Source organism: Exophiala bonariae (assembly GCF_035927105.1).
Source record: "Exophiala bonariae strain CCFEE 5792 chromosome Unknown scaffold_2, whole genome shotgun sequence".
NCBI lineage: Eukaryota > Fungi > Ascomycota > Eurotiomycetes > Chaetothyriales > Herpotrichiellaceae > Exophiala > Exophiala bonariae.
Window position 1 is genome coordinate 679,433 of NW_027042477.1, and position 26,531 is coordinate 705,963.

The 26,531-nt window shown below is 49.5% G+C and overlaps 12 protein-coding genes and 1 non-coding gene across 13 annotated transcripts; 10 read left to right on the forward strand and 3 right to left on the reverse strand.

The window, feature by feature from the left end:
- Positions 1-459: 459 nt before the first annotated feature.
- On the forward strand, positions 460-2,888 carry LTR84_004758 (uncharacterized protein; the record flags this gene model as incomplete). Its single annotated transcript, XM_064848333.1, has 4 exons — positions 460-803; positions 855-995; positions 1,044-1,458; positions 1,512-2,888. The coding sequence occupies 4 exons, from the start codon at positions 460-462 to the stop codon at positions 2,886-2,888; spliced, it is 2,277 nt and encodes a 758-aa protein (XP_064710957.1).
- A 762-nt stretch (positions 2,889-3,650) lies between these two features.
- On the forward strand, positions 3,651-4,237 carry LTR84_004759 (uncharacterized protein; the record flags this gene model as incomplete). The annotated part of the gene is made up of 3 exons (XM_064848334.1): positions 3,651-3,910; positions 3,966-4,043; positions 4,099-4,237. 3 exons carry the CDS (start codon positions 3,651-3,653, stop codon positions 4,235-4,237), a joined length of 477 nt encoding a protein of 158 aa, XP_064710958.1.
- A 383-nt stretch (positions 4,238-4,620) lies between these two features.
- Positions 4,621-6,229, forward strand: TCA9 (Succinate--CoA ligase [ADP-forming] subunit beta, mitochondrial; the record flags this gene model as incomplete). The annotated part of the gene is made up of 6 exons (XM_064848335.1): positions 4,621-4,671; positions 4,732-4,897; positions 4,952-5,051; positions 5,107-5,652; positions 5,704-6,043; positions 6,095-6,229. The coding sequence occupies 6 exons, from the start codon at positions 4,621-4,623 to the stop codon at positions 6,227-6,229; spliced, it is 1,338 nt and encodes a 445-aa protein (XP_064710959.1).
- Positions 6,230-7,069: 840 nt separating this feature from the next.
- LTR84_004761 lies at positions 7,070-7,154 on the reverse strand. Its single transcript has one exon. It is a non-coding gene; the product is annotated as a tRNA-Ala (tRNA).
- Positions 7,155-7,937: 783 nt separating this feature from the next.
- On the forward strand, positions 7,938-9,491 carry LTR84_004762 (uncharacterized protein; the record flags this gene model as incomplete). Its single annotated transcript, XM_064848336.1, has 2 exons — positions 7,938-8,301; positions 8,353-9,491. The coding sequence occupies 2 exons, from the start codon at positions 7,938-7,940 to the stop codon at positions 9,489-9,491; spliced, it is 1,503 nt and encodes a 500-aa protein (XP_064710960.1).
- Positions 9,492-10,489: 998 nt separating this feature from the next.
- On the forward strand, positions 10,490-11,140 carry LTR84_004763 (uncharacterized protein; the record flags this gene model as incomplete). The annotated part of the gene is made up of 3 exons (XM_064848337.1): positions 10,490-10,669; positions 10,735-10,886; positions 10,960-11,140. 3 exons carry the CDS (start codon positions 10,490-10,492, stop codon positions 11,138-11,140), a joined length of 513 nt encoding a protein of 170 aa, XP_064710961.1.
- A 920-nt stretch (positions 11,141-12,060) lies between these two features.
- On the forward strand, positions 12,061-12,400 carry LTR84_004764 (uncharacterized protein; the record flags this gene model as incomplete). The annotated part of the gene is made up of 2 exons (XM_064848338.1): positions 12,061-12,235; positions 12,297-12,400. The coding sequence occupies 2 exons, from the start codon at positions 12,061-12,063 to the stop codon at positions 12,398-12,400; spliced, it is 279 nt and encodes a 92-aa protein (XP_064710962.1).
- A 741-nt stretch (positions 12,401-13,141) lies between these two features.
- LTR84_004765 (uncharacterized protein) lies at positions 13,142-14,758 on the reverse strand (the record flags this gene model as incomplete). Its single annotated transcript, XM_064848339.1, has 4 exons — positions 13,142-13,743; positions 13,799-14,074; positions 14,123-14,225; positions 14,276-14,758. 4 exons carry the CDS (start codon positions 14,756-14,758, stop codon positions 13,142-13,144), a joined length of 1,464 nt encoding a protein of 487 aa, XP_064710963.1.
- Positions 14,759-15,588: 830 nt separating this feature from the next.
- Positions 15,589-16,567, forward strand: LTR84_004766 (uncharacterized protein; the record flags this gene model as incomplete). Its single annotated transcript, XM_064848340.1, has 2 exons — positions 15,589-15,593; positions 15,640-16,567. 2 exons carry the CDS (start codon positions 15,589-15,591, stop codon positions 16,565-16,567), a joined length of 933 nt encoding a protein of 310 aa, XP_064710964.1.
- Positions 16,568-16,655: 88 nt separating this feature from the next.
- LTR84_004767 (uncharacterized protein) lies at positions 16,656-18,015 on the forward strand (the record flags this gene model as incomplete). Its single annotated transcript, XM_064848341.1, has 3 exons — positions 16,656-17,041; positions 17,098-17,389; positions 17,449-18,015. The coding sequence occupies 3 exons, from the start codon at positions 16,656-16,658 to the stop codon at positions 18,013-18,015; spliced, it is 1,245 nt and encodes a 414-aa protein (XP_064710965.1).
- A 2,245-nt stretch (positions 18,016-20,260) lies between these two features.
- On the reverse strand, positions 20,261-21,385 carry LTR84_004768 (uncharacterized protein; the record flags this gene model as incomplete). The annotated part of the gene is made up of 1 exon (XM_064848342.1): positions 20,261-21,385. The coding sequence occupies one exon, from the start codon at positions 21,383-21,385 to the stop codon at positions 20,261-20,263; it is 1,125 nt and encodes a 374-aa protein (XP_064710966.1).
- Positions 21,386-21,982: 597 nt separating this feature from the next.
- LTR84_004769 (uncharacterized protein) lies at positions 21,983-22,765 on the forward strand (the record flags this gene model as incomplete). Its single annotated transcript, XM_064848343.1, has 2 exons — positions 21,983-22,036; positions 22,223-22,765. The coding sequence occupies 2 exons, from the start codon at positions 21,983-21,985 to the stop codon at positions 22,763-22,765; spliced, it is 597 nt and encodes a 198-aa protein (XP_064710967.1).
- Positions 22,766-24,316: 1,551 nt separating this feature from the next.
- On the forward strand, positions 24,317-26,228 carry LTR84_004770 (uncharacterized protein; the record flags this gene model as incomplete). Its single annotated transcript, XM_064848344.1, has 5 exons — positions 24,317-24,422; positions 24,474-25,092; positions 25,150-25,309; positions 25,377-25,548; positions 25,609-26,228. The coding sequence occupies 5 exons, from the start codon at positions 24,317-24,319 to the stop codon at positions 26,226-26,228; spliced, it is 1,677 nt and encodes a 558-aa protein (XP_064710968.1).
- Between the last annotated feature and the right edge of the window lie 303 nt (positions 26,229-26,531).

Sequence of the window (26,531 nt, forward strand, 5' to 3'; positions counted from 1 at the left end):
TTTTGTAACATGGCACCTTACAGTACTTCGGATTTGAAAGATTAGTCATGATTCCTGGACTGGTATCTGATAATGACTCCCTTTAACGAACCTAACCATAATCCAGGGGGCTGGACCTGAGCCCTTGTAAGCCACATGACCCGCTGCACATCGGGCTAGTAGATAGCGTTTGCCTTGCCTTAGTACTTTTCGTCGCCTAGGCTAAGGGGAAGGCCCTGCTGGACAACGCAGGACGGGGTTCCAACCTTCGAATGTGCTGTACGCGCTGGGAGTAGAACATCCGTGACGAGTTGCCTGAGAACACCCTTGAACATTTGACGAGTTCTTTGGCCTTTGGCCCCCAGGGGAGCCTGCCCACCAGGGAAATGGGTCGGGTCAACCAGACTAGATGATCAACTAATTGAAACTTGGAATCGAACAAATTGTTGCTTTTGGTGATTGTCGTTCTGATATTCGTTGATGGCTTCCCCTGCGAAGAACAGTAAACCTGAGTTGGACAGGAGCGGATATATTTCGTTGATGAAGAAATATGGTATCATTTTTGAAGGACCTATTCAACCTGAGGATTGGCCTGAGCAATATGCCCATTTCTTCAGGATCATCTCTCAGACATCCATCATCCGAAAGTCCGAGTACTGCAAAGCATTCAATGAAGATAACTTGAGAGTAGCTAAGCTCAGAAGTGGTAGCACCGAACTTGTCCACGCAGCAAGGAGTGCTCTGAGAAGAAATGGGAATGAGAGGACATGGAGACAAGAGACTGAAGAGAAGGTCTTCAAGTCGTTTACTCAGAGTGCTTTGTGGTAATCAAGATCCTGTCCTTGGAGAGACCGCCACTAAATCAGAATTCGCAGCTCGGGTTGCTATAAATTCAGGTGGAAGCCATATACTGAGGCCATGCCTGTCAATGCAGACGCTCGAGAGAGACTTGAAAAAGAGATTAGCAGACGGCGACCGTGTTTATGCAGCGAGTTGCAGTTGAGTGAAATCAAAGTGTGAGTTCAAAACCCCGCATACCGGCATGCAGTTGACGCTGCTGTCAGCAAGGACACACTTCAATCAGAATTCTCGCGAGAGCTGGAAAAGGCAATCATCCACGAGGATGTTTTAGACCTTGAAAAAGCTGGTCTGAAGAAGCAAATGCCTGATACCGTCATCGGACTGGGCCAAACGCCGTCGTTTGCAGAGTATGCCCCACTCATCACGAGAAGACATAGTCCGTTCGAACCTGCAAACGTTCTTTATCCCTTTATGGTGTTAGAGGCCAAGTCGGAGAAGGCACCAGATAGCTGGGGAAGCATCGAGCGCCAATCTGCCTTTGCTCTTCGAACATGTCTCGAGCTCCAGAAGAACCTGCGAAGAGATACAGGGGTCGAGTTCCAGTGCCTCGTATGGTTTTTCGCTTTCAAGGGGGACGAATGGCGTTTGTACGCTGCTGTTCCTGAGCAGGCGCAAACAGTAAGTGTTGCTACATCTGCTCCTAACATGTGAAGGAATTGATTCGGATATAGCGAGTCATCGACTTGTGGCATGGTACAATACTGTCTGAAGATGGCGCTTTGCAATTGCTCCTGATCATCGAATATCTGCAGAGCTGGGCCTACAATGTTTATCGACCTGGTGTCCTCGGATGTCTGGTTGGGGGTCGACTAAATTCTCGTAGGCTGACTCCAGGATTTTCCGTTTTGTCAGAAAGAAGCCCGAGTGAGCTCGAGTTGCTCCAGCACATCCCTCATCAGGCATCTGACAACAGAAAGTTGGTTGTGGAAAACTTCCGACCACAGGGAAGAATCTCGAATGGCCATGTTGGAACAGAAACAAGCCGTGGTATGGAGCACGATAACCTGCTGGGCTGGACACGTTGGATCGGAAAGAGCGTGAATGATCCAAAATGGACCAGGCTTATGACCATCAGACACACAGATCTTGTTTACCTTGACATTGTGTCACTGAATCTCCCAGAAGAACTGGATACGCTCAAGAGTTGCCTTGAAAGCTTCGAGATGCAGCGAGCCCTGGATAGCATTGCTGAAGAGCTCTTGATGATGTTTCTCGATAACGAGCTGGCAATTCAGACGACAAATCATATCGTGTCCAGGACATCTGCTGAGGAACACGAATCGCCTGTCCCGGTCCGGGCAATAATATTCAGCCGCTCCGCAATCAGGAGGCAAGACTGGCAGATCTCACGTCAGACACTTGTCATTGCGTGTACCTGGAAGTCGTTGATGCTTCTCAAGGACCTTTCACAGCACTCCGTGGCCCTGCCGAATTTTCCACGACATTGTCACACTCAACAATGTGCATGTTTCACTACAGCAATCAACGCTGTGAGCTGGATAAGTCGTGGGATGTCTGCTAACCTGGCACTGGGACAGACTTGTTTACGGCTGAGGTTCGATCAGTCGAGTCGGCAGCCAGCACACTTCCAGTGGGTACAAGCCAGGTCAGGGGCCAAAGACACAAGGTTCAAGAATTTCTGCTTGGCGATTCTGAACACTACGAGTTCTGTCATTAAACAGAGGCCTTTCATTGAGAAGGTGCGAAGTCATTGGAAGGTCAGTCCAGGAGAAGGAACTGCGACAGCAACAGCCATGTTCATGGCCTTAGACGTTCCCCAACTTGTGGATGACTCCAAAGTTGCGGCTATGATAGTGAAGAAGCCTCGTACATGGCCCGAGACGACTCAAAAATTCTGTCTTTTCGTTATGGAAGATGGTGTTGACTTCGAGAACAGGGCCGAACTCTGCAGGTTGATACAGACGGCTAAGAAGGACATATTTGGGGGCGATCCGGGCGACCACAATTGCGTGTTAGCCGATGAACTCGCGCTCGATGAATGGATTGAAGCATTGAAGGATGAAGTTGTTGAGGTTGTTGAAGCATAGTAGCCTTAATCGGCATCCTATCAGCTTACTGTTATCTTCGGTTTCCAAAAGCCAGGAGAGCAGGAAAGACGGATCGGCACGCCGGATCGTGAGAAGAACCATAGCAGTGTGAAGTGCGTTGGTACCAATGTTCTTACATACCATCCAAGCAGTTGCTGTTTGAACAGAATGAAATCAAGCGGCATCACCCCAAGTCCCGAAAAGGAATAAGTCGTCTGACTTTCCTTGGCTTATGCTCGTTCCCCCGATTGTCGCCCCAACCTGAAGTCAGTCTCCAGGCATCGGGTCTGCGGAGCCATACACTATTTTATATTCTTCAAGGCCACGATCGTAACTCATTTTTCGTTGTCTCGACCAAGAACTTTCTTTCTAGAAACTTTGTCTTGATTCATATTTACCACCAATGGCTTCGGGGTTCACGTTTGGATGTTGACATTACTGACTGACATTGTGCCCACAAGTTTGAATGGCGAACGAGGAGATGATCATCCCCGCTTTCATAGAAAGGGTGGTGGAATTTCCTGGGGGCGCATCTTATAAACTCTTACGGCCTCTTACAACCTTCAGAGGCTGCCACGATGGAGTTCCAGCCGAGGGTCGAATAGTTTTCACTTGCAGTCGGATCGACCTTGGAGATCAAGGCTCTGAAGAATATATCATGAAGATTAAAGCTCGGTACCATGACCTCAAGCCGACTGGTATGTTTCGGAGGTTGACATGGCATATAGACTCCCTGGGAAAGAGAGCGACCCGGCAGCAGAAATGGAGGCAGTATCAAGCACCACGACAAGGGCTGAATTGAAAGCACTCGAAATGTTTCGCAGCGTTAGCAGCGAACATGCACCGCATTTGGTACATTACAAGCAAGTCATGCAAGGTTCCAATGGTCCCCTGCCCGGCGGATACCTGAACTTCACCGTAATGACCAAGATGCCTGGCGATTCGCTGCACAATCTGTATTATTGGGGGATGCCGACCGAGGAGCGAGAAGTCATCATAAAGGAGTTTCTGGTTGCACTCCGGTAAGTCCGGTTTATTTCTGGCGTTTTGTGAGATGTTCTAACATCCCTTGTGTAGGTCGATCTATGCCAATGGGATTGAGCCTGTAGATTGTGCTTTGCGCAACGTGTTATGGGATAGCGAGACGAAGAAATGGTACGTTCATTCACCCGTGTTCAACCAGTGAAAGCTTTCTTACCATCATGTGTAGCACCATCATAGATTTCGAGATCTGGCGAGGGACTGAGGAAGTTGTCGAGAATGAAGTGAAAGAGCTTCAGAGATGGGGCCTGGTCCGACAACCCGCGGCCAAAGACCATTGGGCAGCATGGAACGCCCAATTCAGATGAGGAGTAGTAGCATAATTGCCGCATACATCTTCAATATAGAAGCACCCGAAGGCGGGTTAACATCTACATCAAATGCAAAACAATCGGAGGATTGAGGAGCAGGCAATGGGGCGTTGATAGGCGACGGATGCCAAGATTCCATGGCGCTAAATGCTCCGGGCCGGCTGGTGATTTGCTCGCTTGGTCGTGGTTTGCTTTGGAGTCGTTCGGGATCAAGCTGCACCTGCCAATTGTCAACCGCGGGTAAAGCTGGCTGCACCCGTTTTCGATAACTTGGATCTCAGTAACCTGCCCCAGTATCCGCAGCCGTTCAGCACCATTTCAACAATCATTTTCCATCTTTTGCACCCTTCACCAAGTTGACTGGCGCATTTGTGGACATCATGTATAGACTGGGCAGCCGCAGCTTGGGCTCCGCCCTTAGAAGCGTCAAGGTCGGTCATCTACAAGCGATTGCCAGGTTGCAAGGGAACAATACTGACCTTCACCAACAGAACACACCAGTACGGAGCTCGATCCAATTCCAGCAAACACAACGGAGGAACCTCAGCATTCACGAATACCTCTCCGCAAATCTCCTAAAGCAATACGGGATCGGAGTGCCGGCTGGCGAGGTTGCAAAGACACCGGAAGAAGCTGAAGCGATAGCGAAAAAGATTGGTACACATACATCTAGATAATGATGGTCTGGAACATAGCTAACTCGCTCGCTAGGCGGAGATGATATGGTCATAAAAGCCCAGGTGCTGGCCGGTGGCCGAGGCAAAGGAACCTTTGACAATGGCCTGAAAGGTGGTGTCAGAGTGATTTACTCGTATGTTGGCCTTCTGGCTGAAGAGAGTTGTCTTTCGGTGCTGATTCACTTGCAGTCCGACAGAAGCCAAGATGTTTGCAGGTCAAATGATCGGTCATAAGCTTGTCACCAAGCAAACTGGTGCTCGAGGTCGCATCTGCAACTCGGTCTACATCTGCGAACGCAAATTTGCCCGCCGAGAATTCTACCTAGCCATCCTCATGGACCGATCCACCCAGAGCCCCGTCATTGTAGCCTCATCGCAAGGTGGAATGGACATTGAAACCGTGGCCAAGGAAACCCCCGAGGCGATCATCACCACCAACATCGACATCAACAAGGGTGTGACGGATGATATTGCCAGACACATTGCTACAGAACTTGGATTCAGCGAGCAATGTATCGAAGATGCAAAGAACACAATCCAGAAGCTATACAAGGTTTTCATCGAGAAGGATGCAACACAGATTGAAATCAACCCCTTGAGCGAGACCAGTGATCATCAAGTGCTGGCAATGGATGCCAAGCTTGGTTTCGATGACAATGCTGAATTCAGACAAAAGGAGGTCTTCAGCTGGAGAGATACTTCGCAAGAAGACGCCGATGAAGTCAAGGCTGCCGAGTAAGAGACTTGGACATGATGCCACACGGTGATGTGCTAACCTCCTCGCAGACACGGCCTCAATTTCATCAAGCTTGATGGTGACATTGGCTGCCTGGTCAATGGCGCCGGTCTAGCCATGGCGACTATGGATATCATCAAACTCACTGGTGGATCGCCGGCCAATTTCTTGGATGTTGGTGGTGGTGCAACCCCGGAAGCCATCAAATCCGCATTCACTCTCATTACTAGTGACCCTAAGGTGACAGCAATCTTTGTCAACATTTTCGGCGGTATCGTGCGATGTGATGCTATTGCACAGGGTTTGATCAATGTGGTTGAGCAAATGAACCTACGGTTGCCTATCGTATGCAGATTGCAGGGCACAAATATGGAAAAGGCTGCTGAATTGGTAAGTCCCATGACGAGTTGGGAAGTTGACAATGACTAACTCTGCGTGCAGGTCAACAACTCAGGCCTAAAGATCTTCTCGATTACGGATCTTCAAGAGGCCGCCGAGAAAGCCGTTGATTTCTCAAAGATTGTAAAGATGGCTCGCCAGATTGATGTTGGCGTGGAGTTCTCACTTGGTATTTAAACAGCTCTGGTAGTTTAGGACGTGGTTGATTTGTCCATACCAGATTCTCGAACTTAGCTAGCGAGAGCAGCCCTGCCGCTTTCAACTCGTGTTCCATCAGTACAATATTCATTCGGCTTATGCCCTGGCTGGCTTCTCCTGCTCGGATTCATGTCAACTTCACCTCACCCTCCTTCCGCTGGTGAAGAAAACTCGGCGTTCACACCTGTAAAACTCGACTGTAGGTTTCTATCTGTACTATCACTCTTTTAGGGATTATCACATCGCCTGTGGTATGTTGGGCTTCTGGGAAGCACTTCTCTGGTACACTGTAGGAGGTGGATTCACAGCACGTTTCCTGGAAGACGTACCTGGTTCAGATAGTATTCATGTTGGTCTTAGTGGTCAATTCAAATACATATTGGAATACCTCGCCATACCATAATGCGACCTGTAATGTTTGTGCACTGTACTTTTAATTCACCTCTGGCAAGGTTTGTGTCACCTCGTTGTAGCCAAGGCTGCAACAACCACCCAAGTCACAATGTTTGTAGACCTACCGTGTCCTTTCCTTACCAGTATCTCTTCCTCAACTGTTCAACTCTATTGAAAACTTGAAACATTAATTAATACTTTTCCTTGTTTATTGTTCATAACCCATGCTCGGAATTCTACCTACCTAGATACCTAGGCACTTCAAATTAGGTGCACTCCTTGTTAGACGCAGCGATGCCAAGCTCTCCTACTCCCACTGCGCTTGCCTTTCACTTTACAGTGCAAAAAAATGCTCAATTTCTCCGTTGACAACTGGTACAATATCTATCTCAGATATCTATCAGGATCGAGGACAAAAACATATCGTGGACTCAGGGGGAATTGAACCCCCGACCTTCCCCAAATCACAAATGAATGCGAAGGGGAGATCATACCCCTAGACCATAAGCCCTAGCACCCTGTGCAGAGTTGTGAACATTTTGTGGTGCAAAATACACTAAAATTTCGAGCTATTGACAATATGACCCACAAAAGAAATCATCCTCGCTGAGACCTATCAGTCGTCCAATAGGTGCAATCAACAGCCTATTTACCACGTGAGATATCTCCATTCTCGGGTGCGGATACACAGGTGAATGTGACACAAGGAATGCCTGAAGATCCTATTACCGCATCTCATGCATTTCCTATTCAGAAGCGATGAGACACCCCTGAGATGAGAGGGTAAACATCTATTCAACTACCCCTTTGATGTGATGACTTATCCACGCCCTCTCGGGCTGACGCATTACCTAAGATTCAGCTCCGGGAGTACCCTCATTGCCAGCGAGCACCGGGAATGGCGGCACCCAGAAGCCCCGCAACGCGTAAGGCCCAGATGGAAAACTCACAACTCGGCACTGGGCTTTCGTCAGAAAATGTTGCGACACGACGAACAACAAAGATAAGCCTGATAGATCCATACCTTCGCCGCAGCATTTCAAAACATGGTACTACATAAATCTTGAATAAGGTGAGCGCGTCCCTTTGTCATTGTAGTACCTTACACACGTTCAAGGGCGACAAGAACTCGCCCACAGTACATGGTTTGGTTGTAAGTTTCCCACAATGACTATTACTGCTCCAAGCTCTTGCCGCTACTGGGAACTTCAATCAAGGTTTTACCGCCAGCTGAAAGAGAAGCCGCGTTCAACAAAAGTGCAGACTCCATCGCTCTTAGGCTCAGACCTTGACTATGTCACGATCCCGCGTTACTGCAAAATCGAATCATGGCGATGATGAGCACTGGCTGGGTGTATCTCGCTCGTCTCGGCCCGATGGTTGGAGAACCCCTACCATTGAAGACCCAGGACATCCAGCCAATCGACCAAAAAACTCGGACGATACACTTCTCGATCAGCGCAGCTCAGCACGACGCCGCGAAGACGCCGCGTCTGAGCTAGATCGTCAAGCGAATATGTTCCCGATAAATACGCCGCCTCCAACGGACGACGAGAAACCCAAGCACCTCACTTGGAAGCAGAGGATAAAGCATGTTACCTGGGCATGGTTTACGCTTTGCATGGCTACCGGTGGCATAGCGAGCGTTCTTTATTCAGGTTAGTTGTGACATCGAGTCCGATGGCGGCTCAGCTAACCATAAGCGACAGTGCCATACCAGTTTCATGGTCTACGTGCTATTGGAATTGCTATCTTCTTGTTGAATATTGTTCTTTACCTCATAATCTGGGCTATGATGATTTGTCGGTTCTATTTCTTCCCCTACACGTTCTGGGCCAGCCTCACTCATCCCACCGAATCGCTGTTCGTCCCAGCCTTTGCGGTCGCCTTCGGAACCATTCTAATCAACATTGTCGAATATGGGTTCAATCGCACAGGTCTTTGGCTCAATCATGCTGTTGTCGTCCTATATTGGATTGATGCTGCCGTTGCTTTCATATTGAGCATTGGCATATATTTAATATTGTGGTCCTCACAGTCTTTCACCATCGCACGGATGACGCCAATTTGGATATTTCCGGCCTATCCATTGCTGATTATCGGTCCCCACGCCGCCAAACTATCTGCCCAGCTGCCAAATGCTAGGCAGGCTACCCAGATCATCATTGGAGGCTTCACCATTCAGGGGATTGGCTTCCTGGTCTCACTGACCATCTATTCAGCCTTCGTATATCGGCTGATGACGCAAAAGCTACCAGCAGAAGCCTTGAGACCTGGCATGTTCGTCTCGGTGGGTCCATCGGCTTTCACCGTCAGCGGTGTGCTCGGGATGGCAAATAATCTTCATCACATAATAGCAAGAACACCAGACTCCACCTTTCTGGACGTTCCCGGCCTCCTTGCCGCTCAGATTCTTCGACTCGTTGCGAGTTGGATGTGCCTCTGGCTCTGGGGACTAGCCTGGTGGTTCTTCTTTGTGAGCTTGCTCTCTAACATCGATTGTCTCCGGGCGAAGCACCGAACACAATTTGCGATGACATGGTACAGCTTCATTTTCCCCCAGACAGCTCTGACCTCCGCAACATTTTCCATCGCCAAGGCATTCGATGTCGCTGCTATCAGGGTTATTGGTTGTGTCATGGCCTGTTTACTCATCCTTGTCTGGTTTTTTGTTGTTGGATGCATGATTAAGGCGATTTATGAAAAGCAGGTATTGTGGCCAGAGAAAGGAGAGGATAAAAGTGAAGGTGGCTTCAAAGCGAGAGACGAGGTTAAGAGCTTTCTGCCAACCACACGGCCAACGCAGGAGGAGAAGGACGAAGCCATTGATATGTTGGATCGTCCTTGAGGTTGCCTTTCGAACCTAGGGGCAAAAGGCGATGTCTTCATTGACACCTATGTTTTGAGCTATTATCTAGCAGGATTATCTGGATATCTTACTTCCCTTGAACTCATTACGTTTTGAGGAGGGTCAGGAGATCGATCTCACTCACCTCATGAATGAGACCTATTTACCATACGCTGCTGTAGCTTTCCACAGCAACTTATTCATCCTGTCCTTGTTCACATCCGAAGATAATAACTACCCGAACCGACAATAGTAACCTCGCCCGCGTCTACTAACTAACAGCAGCATGCAAAGCCCATAAACCAGAGGCCACCGAAGCTGAAAGTCTTCGAGCATCATAAATATAAGCTAACCCGAGATCAATACTAATCACATCCCCAGGAACATCCCCGACCAGTCACCCACACACCACCATTTCCACAGAGCGTCCATAAACCAAAACAAGAGCCGACCAGGAAAAGCAACCACCACCCAAACAGGAATCAACGCAAGCTGGAACAAACCAGAAACGACAAGAGAGCCGAAGGTCGATTTTAGCTTTAGAGCTTTCCCCTCCACAACGAACTGCACGCTGCATCGGTAGATCGACTTCCTAACCCGTTCGACGCGATCGATCGGCGCGGAATCATTGGATCGCGTTTCCGATATTGGTCGAGCACGCCATCGATTCACGTAGGCATGAAGGTAGGATGGCTATTTCATCGTGCATTTCGCAACTACTACTAATAATCACCACGGGGAGCTTACCCCTCCCCACTGCCGATGCTGCTGCTGCTGCTTTACAACGTCGATTGATCATTCTCTGAATCGCTTGGTTTTGAACGATACTCACCCTGAGACTTGTCACGCTGCGAGGCTTTCACTATTCTCCTTACGACGAAAGGTGTGATATAAATTCTACGAAGGCTCTACAGGCTATCTGGGGATCACCAGAAGTCGATTTGAAGCGCTACTTGGGGGAACCAAGACTATTTATTCACATACTCAACTCCACAACCATGTCCGCAATCCAGAAGAACGTCGAAGCCGCCTCGGAGAGATACTCGTCGGGCTTCACCAAGGGCCATCTGGCTCTCCCACCCGCGAAGAAATACCTCGTCTTGACCTGCATGGATGCCAGAATCGACCCGGCCCAGGCATTTGGTATTGATCTGGGCGATGCGCATGTCATTCGTAACGTGAGTGACCTTAGCTTGTTTGTTTCCCCAATGACCAGCCAAACTTACCAGCCCTTGCATTGTAGGCCGGAGCATCGGCGCATGATGCCCTCCGCAGCATCGTCATCTCCGAACAGCTCCTCGGCACCCAGGAGATCGTGCTCGTCAAGCATACTGGCTGTGGTATGTTGACGTTCACGAATGAGGATGCTTATGGCATCGTTGATAAGAACCTGGGGTATGTCATCCCAGTCGGTTCTGAGACGTTTGACTCGTAGAGCATCCTTCCCTGACTGACATGTTTCGTGTAGATCCGAGGCTTCGGCTGAGTTGAAGTCTCGCGGGCTGGACTTCCTCCCGTTCCCGGAGCTGGAGAAGGCTGTGGAGGCCGATGTCAAGTATATCAAGGAGACCAAGCTTATTCCTGACAGTGTCACTGTCAGCGGGTGGGTTTATGAGGTCGAAAGTGGGAAGACTAGGCGTGTCGTGTAGGTCTGAGTGGTCTCTCCGATCGAGAAGGTGGCGTTTGATCGGGGTGCTTCTGGGCAGTTGATGTAGTAATCCTTGGACGAGACTATTTCGTTGTTGCAAAACCTTCAATATGTTGGATCTTTCTGAAAAATGCCATATTTTATGGCTTCCGCCATCTTGAGACGTGATGCCTCGGGTGGTCCACTCTGCGAGTCACGGTTCGTCACGGGTGACAAGGGTCTCGACCAAGTGGCTGGAAGCATTTCAGTATAATTGGTGGCTTCAGTGCATGGTGAAGATATTATTGTCGTGTGTGGCATCGCTTGTCCAATATCTTGACTTTGACCAACCAGACGGGCGAGGCTGAAGGATGGTACCAGAGCACAATAAATAATGACATGACTGGTTTTTGTAGCATAGTAACCCATAATCTGGCGAGATCGTAAAAGTACCACAGCCAGATTCTCAAGCAAGGGCCTTGAATTCTGCCTTGCCGCTATGTGGTCAGTGAGGCCGAGGTCGCCAGGTGGTCGACCAGTTGGACGCGACTTTGGTAACCATCGGCCGTTAGGTGGTGCTGTGGTGCGAAATGTGTGCAACTGCGATTGCTACTGCACTGCCTTCAAATTGCCGCCTGAAATCCCAATGAATCACGGCCATGTAGCAGGGAAGACCTTGGGTCTCTTGATCTGAAAGTACTTTTGTGGCAATGAACGAGTTTCACAATATCAGTACTTAACTTTCTCAATCCCTTGATCTGTCTGCCACTTCTTTCGACATCATCTTTCACTCACTTACCTGATCAGCAATAAGTCGCCCCAGCAACAAGATCGATAACTACTCATACCCTTTGCTACTTCATTACACGTCCCAAACAACGCGGCTCAGCCAACACAGCGATTTCCATCCGCGTCTGTGACGGCCTCGTTGCACCAAACACCATGTCTCAAGCAGTGAGCAACGCTTTGAACTTGGTCTTCAAATATGCGAAGGCCCATCCGATTGGCTTCGGAAGCACCTTCGTCAACGCCATCATGTCTCTTATCCTTGGACCATTTTGGCTCATCAGAGTCCTTTTGAGCGTGTCTGGTTTCCAGCTCGGGGGTGTAGCTGCAGGTATGTCAGGAATAGTCATGCTCGTCGTGCTCCGGTACACCTTCTAACGCATACTGAACAGGCTCTATCGCTGCATGGTGGCAATCGGTGGCTTACGGAGGTTATGTCCCGGTTGGAAGCATCTTTTCCTTGGCTCAATCTCTTGGAGCTGTGCTTGGTGCGTGATAATTGAGATATCATAGCCCAATCATCAAAGACTTGCTAGTACGAAGCACAGCAAGGTTGAGTCCCTGGGCCGGGCCGATTTGGTCCCGATGGTATGCAGGAAATGGATGGTTAGTTGACAAGGTGAAATGGTCACTGGTCGGCACTACATGCCATTACCTAGGAATGTGAGAGCTCAAGGCACAGGCGATTGCTACCTACTATGGTGGAGATTGAATCTGGTATTCGGATTGTGGGTCGTTCTCAAGGGACTATGCTCATAATCGGTATTTTGGAGCTCATTTCTTCATCGCACCATTGCGGACAGTGATGAGGTTATCAACCATCCTTGACCAAATCAAACAATCATCTCTTCCCAACTTGTGCCGAGTCTGTCTGTGCGACGGAGGTCCAGGTTTTGAGACACAAAATTTACCTTTTGGAGCCCGACAATACGGGTTGTCCAGTATTCCCGATCCAAGATGCCAACCCAGGTGTACAACAAGTGCACCAAGCGAGAAAGTCAGGGCTTTCTAACAAGACCATACTGGAAGTGATGACCAAGAAGACCAGATACCAATTGAACCCGAGACAAGGACCTGCAGCCAAAGCAATGCCAATAGCGAACTCTATCCGTCCCGAGCCTTGACATCGTCTTCGTGAAAGTCATGATGTACAGCAAGGGCAGGCGGATCTCGAGAATGTAATGTTTTCAACTTGCTTTAGTGGTAATAATCTTCCGTATCCCTGATTCAAGTAATCTCAAGCTCTACGTCCCGTCATCATATCAAACGCTCCAAGATAGGAGGTGATGACTGCGGCAGAGTAATAAGCGTCAATGCTGGCCTCATTTCCGTACTGAATAGTATTAGCACTTGGCAGTTGTGAGGATAAGGACATTTGCCATACCGTGATGAAGGCCACAGCAAGCTCTTCGAAAAACTGCGGCTTTCCGGTGAGCCAGATTACCTTCTCCGAGAAAAAGGCTGGTTCCCTCCCTTCTGGACCATTGTTGCGGCTCACAAAGTGAGTGATTGATGTGGGGTCTAGCATTTCCTCTTCCTCATACATCCCATTAAGACGGGGTGCAAACAAAAAGTCTGTCAGATAAGTTTCACTTGCCAATTCATCTCCTGTGCCGCTGGCCGATGATTCGCAATCCATGGTGTCTCTCAAACGTTCACGGCGTTCTTCTTCGTATTCACTGGCATCAAGAACTGCGCGCACACGAGCGGAGCCTGTCAGACGCTTAAACACCTGATACACCAGCATATCGACGCCTTTGAGCCTACGGTCCAGGTGAGGAATGGACGAGGGTGACGTATGCGGATAGCCATGTGTGCACGAGAAGCCAATGAGACCACCTATGGAATGGTGATTAGGAGAATGGACTGTGATGTTTGAAAATTTGGGGCTTACCCTTGGGAAGGAATGAGGGACAATTAATGAGCTTTTCCAAAGCCACGTAGAAGTGAAAGGAGGACTGGTCCAAAGCATTGAGTTGTCTCGCCATATGAGATGGTCCATAGTCCGTCCAATACAAATTGTAAGTGAGCGTCACTCGATGACCCTCTGACACTCTCAAAACTTCGTGCTCACAGTCTGAGAAGAATGCTGCCCATTGAATACAGTCTAGTCGCTTGGACCAGTCGAAGCGGACTTCCTGGCTGGCGTGGCGCACCACGAATTCTCCACCTATCCATGATGTAAGGATGGTGATCAACGGAAACTGAATGTGCTTACCTTGGTGAGAAGAGGGCAGACAGACAACGAGGGAGCCCATTTGAGCATCCGATCGTGGAGTATCGACATGAGGCTTGAATTTCCCAGATGGACCAGAGTAAACCTTTTCAGACTTGAGTGATGAAATTTTTCAGACCCTTGGGGTGAACTCACATTCAACTTATACAACTCTGCTCGTACACCGTTGTACTTTCCACCATGAGCGCCCTCTTGAAGTAGTGCTTGAACTATTGTGTCGATAACTCCGTGTTCAGCCAGGCTGAAATCGGTGCAGAATTGGGTGGTATTCATCTTGCCCGCTTTTCGATAAGTTTCGTCTAAAACGTCTTCCCCTCCTCTGCCAAAGGTGGCTGGTTGGCAATCTTCCATCAATTTTTGGAAAGCAGCTTGAGAGATCGGATCGTTCCCCATTGGCAGTGAGACGTTGCGGCCCTGGCCCTCACCGGAATCCCAACGAATCATGATGCCGTCTCTCTCGGAGGGAGTGGCAGAGCCGAGTTCAATTCTCCCGCCGATCGCGAAAGGCTTGTTGGACGCATCGGAAAGGAGAGCATTGGAGACCTCTTGGAACAGAGACTCATGATCGGGTAGATAGTTACCTTGGTCGGACGACGAAGCAGACCGCTCGCTCGACATGGTGATAAAGTTTCCGACACAGAACAAAGACACTTAGCAGGTATTGTGCTATGGTCAAGGAACGCCGAACAATATAGACATTAGCCAGCGACACAAGATCAGGCTGCAACCTGCCAAAAGTGGAGAGATAGTCACGTGGTCTACCTGTGACTGGGTCTCTAGCGGGAGGCTGCTTGGGTGCCTGGGTGCTTGGGTACACAACATCAATCATCTCCTCACCTGGTTGAGTCGTTGCTCCCTCACATTGAAACCGCTGGTATTTGACGAAGTCTTCAACCGTCAGATATCAGTCGAATCAAGGAGAGATACGTGACAGTGGATTTCCAGCTTCCCTGCTGGTGCATCTGAGAAACTAGTTGCATCCTTCAGCGCTGTGCTTCGCAAGGTCCCTCGGGGAATGCAGGTAGGCGGTCTCGGCGGCCTGTGGCTTTTCATTTAGAGATACCTGCACTTGAAGTGAAAAGCAGGAAGCCAGCTTCGAGATGAATGAGTACCTATGGTACTCAGGGCTACCTGAGGAGTCTGGGCCATCCAGCCTAGACACCGAGCACCGAGAGCCGAGCTAATCACAACCACCGACCTGCCTCTCCGACTTCGCTGCCGAACGCCCTCGGCTCTAGCCCTGACGCCGATGGCCGATAATCAACTGACGAGCACCATTACTTTTGCGTTATCCTTCTTTTTCCACTTGTCTGACCGATAGCTGTCAACAATGTGGCTGAATTGCCAGAGATAAACGGTTGAGAGATAACAAGAGCAAAGCCGATGATAACTCAACAGCGCTCGACGCCGGTACGCCGACGCAATGGCAAACAGCAAGCATGTGAACCATGTCGTAAGCGGAAATTGGCTTGTGACCATGACTATCCGACTTGTCACAGATGTCAGAGGCGGAAGATCTCGCAGGATTGTGTCTATCTACCGCCTTCAAGGCAGGGTGCCGCTTTAGCGGGAAGCCAGCGGCGGTCGGAAAGCACAACATCACCTCTTTCTCCACCACCGCACCTGCGAAATCTGGACACCATTAGTACCAGCGAGGTCGCCCCTACACCAGGAAACAATGTCACTCCCGGGGCGCAATGGCCATTGTTCGAAGGAACTCGAGCCTGGATGGGGCCCACTAGCTTCAACGCCGTCTTCCAGGAGAACAGGGTTCAACTCGGCCAGTTACCAGGCCCGCCTTCACCCTCGGAAATGTGTAGTGCAAAACTCTGGGCTGATTATGCACGGCGGAGAGGTATCTCGAGTTCAAAATGGGTACAGCTCGGCATCGAGGTCGTCAGGCAGATCCCAAGCACAGAACAAATCTGCGACACGCTGCTCTCGAGACACGTTAACCCCAATGATGGATGGATTAGACTGGCTGCGAAACTTGTCAGCGAGTCCATGTGGCAGACATTCGGCTCACTACTTCAAGATCGCCGAGAAGAGAATTTGGAGCAGTTATCTAGCCGTCTGTGCCAGAATCACGGTGTCACAGTACGTGAGGAGGCTACGGACGCTGTGGTGTGGTTGGAGTCGTTCTCCGGCAAGCATCTCCAATGGGAATCACTTGGAATTCTGTTCACATATTGGGCTTTTGGGGCGCTGTCGTCGCCAGTTGACGATCCCATATTTACACAACCTGATGGGACGGTGCGAGAACGTCGGGAACTCGTCACTGAGTTGAAGAATTGTGCATCATCTTGTATCGAGCTATATGGCAATGATTCTGCCGATAGCGGGAACACGCTCCTGGTCTACTTGATGTACAAGCGCAATATACTAGATGCCGTACTGGAGACAGACGCTGGTAAGAAGACTTCCTAAACTTCGACCAAGTGAGATTTTGGGACATGACTGACACACCCCAGCACCAATCGTTTGGCGACAGCACGGAGAACTCGCAGCCCTAACCATGTCTCTCGGTCTCCACCGAGCAAAGGTATATCCTTCTGACGAAGTCCCATCGATTGCTGCCGAAGCTCGGAAAAGAGTGTTTGCCGCCGTCTTCAGGATGGATAAAGGAGTTGCAACCTTCACGGGTCGACCTCCAATGTTCAGCCGAAGATACACCACGTCACAATCGCTGCCCTTGGATGTCAGTGACGAAGTGCTGCTCGCCGGAGGAGAGACATTGGCGAGAGCCATTGCTTCGTTGGACGAGAATGGGTTTAATACGGATGGGAAAGTCTACTCAACCACGATCCTTCGGGCGCGGACACTGCTAGCACTTGTGCGTGACGAAGTTCTCGAAATTGCTTTGGGTTGCAATGAAAATGACGATATTCTTGAGGTGGCCACGTACGTATAGCATGGATCTCCTAGCGTGGAGAATAGTGCTAACAACAAAATCCTAGGCGTCTGAAGAGGAAATCATGCGAGACCTATGCGAAATTCTCACCAAACATTCAATACCACCCGGATATTCTTCTGGACAAGACAATGAGAGGGCCGGCACTCTACGCAAGGACAGTGACTCGTCTGGAACATCTCGAAAACTTGTTCCTCCTCGAACGGCTACTAATCAAACACGGTGGCGGCAATATGCAAGAGTTGATCGATGTCTCCTGCGACATGCTGGACTTGACCTTGGTATGGTGGAAGCATTCGAATCGATTTGCCGGCATGCACAGTGACTTGGAATGGTTGGTGAGTCGTCGCCTTGTCCTGAAGATGCGGATCATGTTGGAGCTGACTATCCTTGTCAGGTCACAAGCTACGCAGCGCCCACAGCAGGCGTGTTATGCATCGAACTCCTAAAGCAATTGCACAGCAACTCACGACAAGCAAACCGGCTGGGCGCCTACGAGAACAACACAGCCCCGAGATATAACATCCCGCGATCACAAACAATCCAAAACCTCACCCTCTTCGTCGGCTTCCTGGATTGGATACAAGTTACTGAACCGCCCACGACCGACATCTGCACCCGCATCCGCGAGATTGTGTCACGAGTGCTCGACGAGATCCTGGGCGGCGGCAGCAGCGGAAATGTAAACACAGGAGCTGGACTAGGTGCTCCCATTGGTGGTGGTCACGGTGTCGTTTCAGCGCCTGCGGACAGTCGTCTGGCAAACCCACACATCACATCGTCACATGTGCTGGATAGAGGAACTGCACCGCTTACGGCGGCGACGGCAATCACGGCGGAAGAAGAATTACCGAGTACGGCGTCCTTCGCGCAGCTGGACACGTTCTCGACCATGTTCGACTTCGACAATGCAGATCTCTGGAATTTCGAACTCATGGATACGTATGGTTGGATAGAAGGTTGAACGTTTACGGCAATGCGTAAGCGAATGCGAATACACATGGTGTTTCCTGGCTCGTCAGTGGTGGTAATTACAGAGCAATTTGATTATGCCAGAAGGCAGAAGTGAAGTGTAGCCGCGACCTCTGGGATGAACGCGTCTGAGGTCCAGCGGCATAAATCGAACGGAGAGATATTATTCCATCTAGACAACTAGTAATGATCACACTGGGCAACAGAAGAGCGAGGCGTCCAAGATCTACGTAAGCTTTGCGAGCATGCATGATCTACGAGACCGTTTAGACAACGGATATGCGTACGAGTAAGATGACTTATCCGGCCTGTTCCTGGGCCTCCCTGGGTCCGGGAGGGCTCGGCATGTTGGCGATGGAGTTGGCGATCAGCTAATTAGGCATCACCCTTAGAACTCGAGTGTGAGGTGCTGGTGGAGAATGGACAGTGCGACTAGGGACGGAGAAGCGTGAGGCTCTCCAACTACCGAACACTGTAAGAGGTTGATAATCAGCCATGGACGGCGATGCATGGGTTTAAGAGTAGGAGGGAGATCCACGGAGTGAGATCCACGAAGTCGAAATCGCATTCTTGCATGCGTGCGTGCCCACGCATCATGGATTAGCGGCTGGAGTATCGCGTGAGGGTGGTCTACACGGACATTTTTAAGGCTGGTCATTGGGTGGGAATGGGTGGTCCAGAGCCCTTCTGGGTGCCGCTGAGACTTTCAACCGCATCCATGATTTCATGACCGCGATTTCGAGATAACGCTAAAGCTTGCTGCGCCATGATACCAAGAACACCCAAGACAGCCAGCTGGCTGGGCAATGGCGTCGTCCAAGAGAAACTTTGTTTGAGGGTTAAAAAACCTGGATTGAATTCGGGAGGCGACATCATTGATAATGGAGCTCTGAGTGATAATTGTAATTTTCTTTAATCTTTTGGGTTGTTGTTTGATTTCTGGTTGTGAACTTCAGACTTGGTTGTCGGTCGTATCTTTTGTTGAGAGCCAAACATGCCGGAAGTCACGGAGGATGAAAAACCCCGCGTGGAGCTTCAACAACACGACGTTCAACAGCCGTCACAGTCTGCGCCAGAAGTGCAAGATCATGAAAAGTTAACGGTTGATCATTTGAATGTTGGTCGGGATGGAAACAGTGATGGAGCTTCCAACTCGACGACTTTGACGACCACACCGCTTGTGAGAGACCCAGAACCAGAATCAGACCCAGAACCAGACACAGGACGAGATACAAACCCAGAGCCAGATCCAGACTCGGCCCTTGGACGATTTAATTCGATAACGCGACGAGATGGACGACACTTACAGGAACCACCGGCTTTGCCGTTCAATCTACGAGATCACAAATTATCTCTTTCGATATTTACATTCCTGGCTTTGGCCGAGTGTTGTTTTGTCCCAGTGGCATTTTATTATGGTTTCAGCCAGGGCACCAACGTGAGATCAGGTATATATCCCCAGAGAAATCTTGGGCAGTTCCAAGGCTAATGTTGACTTGAGGTATTTATTTCGCCATCATCACCAGCTTGTTTGGTTTTGTCAGTGGATATGAATTCGGAATTCGTGGTTGGCGGCTCGTGAAAGTCACAGACGAATATCGACCACTATTCGGCAGTCCAAGATTTTGGGGCTTCGACAGTACCAATTTCGTACTCATGATGCCGTTCACGGTCATGACAATCATTCTCATCATCTTCAGCATACCGCATTATCCTTCGGTCAAAGCCCTTGCTTTGCCAATGCCAGTCGGCATGATCAATATTGGTTTTATATTTGTTATCAACGGCTGGGCGGCGCAACGAGGGTGGAGGCTGATGTATTTTAGACTCAGCTCCCATGTAAAAAATTCCGTGTGCCCCCCTTTGACTTTTTGCATCTTGGAGGATATCTGTGCCGTTGATGGTAGAGGTGGCAAGAAATATCGCAAGGCTGCATTGGACAGATACAACGCATCTCCAAGGTTCAGAAAGTTATTACTGCAGTTGTTATGGTTTTGGTCGATACCTGCAATCCTGGTCGGAGCCGCCCTGATAGCTGCCATATATCTGACAACCGACGACATTGCATATGGTATTGGTTGGGGAGCACCAACCGTGTGGGTCGGAATATGGACTTGGATTACCGTCGTGTGGGTGCAGCGAGCACTGCGAATTGAGAAAGAAACCTGGATATCTGATCGTACGATCTCAGCATAAATAGAGCGTGGTTGGGATGTCGTCGTGTCTGGATCATAAAATCAACCATTCACTTTGGGACGAAGTGTTAAATCAGTGTTTTCCTTGACGACGTCGCCAGGGTCAACCTTTTGAATCCAATCAAGGGCTCTCTGGACATATTTGTCTTCTTTTGTCTCGACTTCAGAGGTAGGTTGAACAACTGACTCGACAACTTGTATTGTAATCGCTCGAGCCTCCCCAGCCTTTTTGAGACAGCGTTCTAGATCTCCCAAGTACATGCCTTCGGCCGATTCATCAATCAACTCTGATATCCGGCGGGTCTGCTTTAGAATTGTGCCGAAACGAGTGATCTCATTGGCTGATGGCTCCTGGCCAACCGTGCGCTTTTCGAGACGTTGTTTGATCACAACGTGAATACTTTGTGGTATGCGACTCAATACCTTCAGTGCTTGAACCTTGACTCCAGCAGAGATTGCGGCTCGATCATCGTCGTCAGCTGTGTCTTCAGCCGACGCGGATGCCTCATCATTGCTGGATTCCTCTCCGAAAAGATCATTGTCATCCACCTCTTCTTCAGGGTCCCATTCCTCCAATTCTTTTACGGCATCCTTCATCAGCTCGAGCCACTGTTTGGACTTGCGGACCACGTAACCAGGGACACCTTCTTTAGCAAAGGCGACCAGTTTATCACAGCCATCCCACACTCGACCCGTTGCTTCTGTGAATTCTTTCTTTTCATTTGCAGATATTTCCAATTTATTGTTTCCTGCCTCACTTCTCCGCTGTACGAGTCGCAAGAGTGCTTGCATGTCTCGCAAGGCGACTGCTGTCAGAGAATGACACTCGCGTGAGAAGGCAGTCGTAAATTGATGGGGAGTTGTGAGCAGAGCGGCTGTAACCAACGATGTCAGGATGGACTCGTTCAATGGGAGGAGACATGTTGTAATCGCTGATGGTGTGAACGGGGCATTTATTGCCAGTAATGAGATTTTGGTTGCCTGGGAACGAAGAGTAGTTGCTGCCGCACTCAGAAGCAACAATGGGGATGGTGAATCTGCATTATTGGAGGGAGGGAGGTCCAGCGAAGTAGTTGGACTGAGCGAAGAGGAGAATCGATCGCAAAGTGTGATAGAAGTGTCCAGTGTCGACGCCAACGAGGGTGGAGTCGGCGTGTTTGCCGCCATCTAGATGAGGATATTCTAATCGTTCCTGAAATGAGACTGTTGTAGGCGTCAGCCTGGACAATAGAGTGTACAATTAGAACCGCGAAAACAAATTTCATGAGTCCTCCAATGCGGGGATCAAGGAGGAGGAGAAGTTTGGTGTAGACGGGATATCCTCGGCTCACATACGGGCCAACATTTGATCACTTGGTACAATAGCACCTTCCACATTGATGTCCCACCGTACAAAACTGAACCTGGAAGCAACCAACCTCGAGGCTCGAGATGCTCGCAATCAATATCGACCTTTTGGTCTCCAGAAGTAGCGGCCGCTCTTTTGGTGCGTATATTCTGGGTAGAATCACTCTATTGAACTTGTCATCTGTACGGCTCTATGTTGCTAGTAAGGCGAACTCCATGACCTAGTGAAAATACCAGCTCAGACTGCCTGCTTACCTCTAGGTCGACTTCTCTCCACATTCCTTCAAAGTCAGCATCTGGCTTTGTTTAGTATTGAAATCGTCTTCATCGTTCATTTGGTTGGCCAGGAGACCTAGCCGCAAGGTCAATCGGTGCTCGAGTACCAAGGTACTTTATCTCTAGTTCTGAGAGACGACTATGGCATATGTGAGGAAGTATCAACCCTCGGATCATGATGCCATGATAAATATTGTAAGTTGCTGGACTTTTGCAGATTCTTTGGAGATCTCGAACAGGGCCATGAATAGATGCCATAGCTTGTCGATAATATGATTGACCTGTGGAAAGTTTACAGTCACAGCCTCACCATCCTTACACGAGGCTGGGCCGCTCACACTCCACTATACATCTTACTTATGGTGTCGCCCGTATCTTAAGATTTGCCCCGATACGACTTTTGTGCTCGACGATGGTACGGGTAAAGCTGTAGGCTACCTGCTTGGCTGCCCCAACACACAAAGATTTGCAGCGCAGATGCAAGAAATCTTCCTGCCCGCATTGGATTCATCCCAAGATGTCCCACCCCCACCTGCAGGTACGGAAGCCGTGCAGTTTTTCAAAGATCCAGCGCTCTGGGCTCGTATGGAGCTCTACAAAAACTTGTCTACCTCCTTGGTGAGGTCTGACACTCCAGAGATCTTGAAAGAGTATCCAGCTCACCTCCACATTGATATTCTTCCATCTCACCAAAGCAAAGGATATGGACCCAAGTTGCTGGATGCTTGGGAGGATGAGATGAGGAAGCTCGGTGTAAGGGGCTGCCATTTGGGTATGGATCCGGCAAATCAGGCTGCTGGACGCTTCTACAAACGTCAAGGCTGGGGGGTATTTAATGAGCTGCATGGGGCAGGCGTCGGTGAGGAAAACCAAAGAGGAAGCAGCAGTGGAGGGACGATCCTGGTGAAGAGAGTCTGGAGCTAATGGGCCGACGGTCTACGTGATGCCGGAACAGCAAGGTATTCGCTCAACATCACGAGATGGATGGCGTTCAAGTACGCGAATGTCCCAGCCTGGGTCAATCTCGAATTTTCGACGAGCAGGAACTTGTGTTCTGCTTCAGTGGCTCAGTCAGCACACATCACAATCGCAAGGCCAGTACAAAGATGGTGGCAAGGCATGTGGCTATCACGTTTGTCGCTATAATTCTGACAAGTTCATGCTACTTCCCTCAACCATTCTCAGCTTGCTGGTCTGTATGGAACTGTGTATCCTTCACCATTTGGAATGGAGTCATTGGAAATATTGATCACCTGCCTCCGTCTGCTTTAGGATGAGTGAACGGTTGGACACTGGCTAGCTTGCTCTCTACAATTTTCACCAAATAGGAGTCGATCCACTCAGAGGGTACGCTGTGACGCTTATGCAATTGTCAAATCACTGCTCAAACATTCTAGAATTTTCAAGCAATGCAGAAGCATTTCGCTGGTGAAGCTTTTCATTGCGTATAGCCGACTCGACCGTGGTTATCCTGGATAATCCACAGCCAGCCGAGATCTAACTGGAGAAGATGCTGATGCAAGTACGGGTAGGGTGTGTTCTCGAATGAGTTTCGTGAAGAACTAGGAGTTGGTAGATTTGAATTTTCGGGTCGGCCCCACGAACCCTAAAACTTTTTCATCCAGTTTCAAGAGAATAACATGATCCAGGCATAACAAAACAACAACAACATCATCATCATGCATGACTAGAAAGACCTTTGCATTAGCAAGGAATGAAAATCGAAGGATCGATCATTGGATCTGCTGAGTGCCATGCAATTGTTGAAAAGTCAAAAGGCGCTGGTCCAGCGAAAACCCCCCTTAAAAAGCGCAATTCTCATTTATCCTGTCAAGCACGCAATCGACGCCAACCAACAATGTGCAACCTCCGTCATCCACCCAGCGGCCCTAAACGTCGTAAATGGGAATCCCATGCTCGATCTATGAGGCTGACACTTTTTTGCTAGTTGCCAGGCCCGCAGGTATCCGCTGATGCGCCTCGCAGCCTTGGTCAGAATGAATTTTTATTACTCACTCGAAGCAACGTCGAAAGATCTCGCGTCCCTTACAGGCAACAAGAGAAATTTATACCAAGGATGGCGCGATCAGATTCGGTGGCTACCAAGGCTGGGCTTCGTCGAACTTTGTGACCGTTGCAGTCTCTGAGGCAGGTTATTCGCTCGCTGATGGCTGCCCATTCCACTTCCAACGCAACAGCCACTCACGGCCACGCCTTCTACGGTGCTTTCTCTTGGGTGTTGATTACGAGTCTGTTGTCATGCGAACAAAATTTGCTTGAGCAATACGACCTTGGGTGAGGTGAGGATCTGTAGACTCGGTGGACGCCGAACGTGTCGAGGCTGGGATGATCCCTCCTCAGACCGCGATGCATATATTACCTTGATCGTTCCCACTTTGTTTGATGGAATCCACTCTCATCAAGTACGGTTCAACTTCTAGTCTGCTATACTGACCGAACTCAATAGCAACAGACATGGCGATCGGAGACAAGTTTCGCACCTATGCGAGCCACAACCCAATCTCGCGATGGTCCGAGAAGAACTCTAGCCAAGGCTCTCAAAACGATGTCGAGACTGATGGTAGGAACAGTGATCAAGGACATTCTGGAAGAGAATACTAACGACTGACAGGCTCGCCAACCTCACTCCAACACCAATTGACCCAGGAGAAGCGTCAGATCGGAACCTTCTCTGCTTTCTTCCTGATCTTCAACCGTATGGTTGGCACTGGTATCTTCGCCACACCCAGCACTATCTTTCTACTGTCTGGAAGTGTCGGTCTCAGTCTGTTCATATGGGTCATTGGTATGATCATTGCAGCCACCGGTATGGCAGTGTATCTCGAATTTGGAACCGCAATTCCCAGGAACGGCGGTGAAAAGAACTACCTTGAATATGTCTACCGCCACCCTAAATACCTCGCAACTGGCTTTTATACCGGCTATGTTATCCTTCTTGGATGGGCAGGGTCGAACTCTGTCGTGTTCGGAGAATACATCTTGCATGCGGCTCGTGTGGAAGTGACCAGATTCAACCAGCGTGGTATTGGTCTAGCATGCATCACTGCAGCTTTCCTCATCCACGGTACTGCCTTGAAATGGGGTCTGAGACTGCAAAATCTACTTGGAGTCATCAAGCTTTTCATTGTTCTACTTATTGTGGTATCGGGATGGGCCGCACTAGGTGGTGCACTAAAGATTGACAAGCCTCATAACTTCGACAATGCCTTCGCAGGAACTACAGGAAGCGCGTGAGTCTACTTTACCCTCATATACCTATCGAAATATCACAGACTGACTCAAACAAGATATGGGATCGTCAACGCCATCTACAACGTTATATGGTCTTACATTGGCTATTCAAATGCGAATTATGCACTCAGCGAGACCAAGAACCCGATCAAGACCCTAAAGATTGCGGCGCCCTCTGCCATCATCTTTGTGTCGATTGTTTACATGCTTGTCAACGTAAGTTTCTACAACGGAATTGAGGTTAGTAAGACCATTTTACTGACATCATCTTCTTCTCATCCAGATTGCCTACTTCGCAGCCGTTCCCAAAGAAGAGATTGCAACCTCTGGTCGAATCCTCGCAGCCAATTTCTTCCGAAACGTCTTTGGCGAATCTGCTGACCGAGCACTATCCGTCTTCGTTGCACTTTCAGCCTTCGGAAATGTCCTCAGCGTCATCTTTTCTCAAGGTAGACGTAAGTATTTATTCCAAAATCACGCTTTATTACGGCAAATACTGATTGAAACTTTCATAGTGGTGCAAGAACTCGGTCGTGAGGGCATCCTCCCTTTCTCTCGATTCTGGGCAAGCAACAAACCCTTCAATGCGCCCTTGGCCGGTCTCTTCGAGCACTGGCTAGTGTCGGTGATCATCATGCTTGCTCCTCCACCTGGCGACGCGTATAACTTCATCCTCAACGTCATCACCTACCCGCTGTCCGTGATCAATGTCTTCGTCGCCGGCGGCCTCCTATGGATCTACTGGAACCCCACAAAATACGAGTGGAATCCACCCTTCCGTGCCACCATTCCCGCTACTGGTCTCTTTTTCCTCAGCAACATTTACCTCGTCGCTGCGCCGTTCGTGCCCCCGGAGGAGGGCGGCAGTGTCTATAACGACCTCCCATATTACCTGCACTGTGTCGTTGGCATCGGCATCCTCGCGGCCGGTGGCGTCTACTGGCTTGTCTGGGCGGTGTTGCTGCCACGGATTGGCAAGTATGAGCTCGTGCGTACGACCGAGATCAGTGAGATCGACGGATGGGAACGAAGTGTGTTCTCCCGCGTCCCGTTGGGGCAGAAGGGAAGGAAGGGCAGTTTGAGCTTGGTTCATGATGCCCCTGCAACTACTACTTCGGCATCGACTTCGTCATAGTTTATGGGTTGCAGAGGATTCGCACAAGGAATAGATAGCCATGGGGAGGTAGGTGTGGGATGCGCAATTCAGAGGCAGCGCGAAATTTGGAGGCCGGGCCATAATTGCAAGTCTAATCTATAATAAGTTGTCATAAGTAATCGAATACAGTCTTGACCTCTACCGGACGTCGTAGATGTCAATTATCATCCGTCTGCATGCGTTGGTGTCTTCCTAGAAAAGGGTTGAAATGCCATGAACAATCACGAATGGCTTCAACAAGTGATAAATGCAAGTGTCAAATCACCACATCAAATCCGCCAC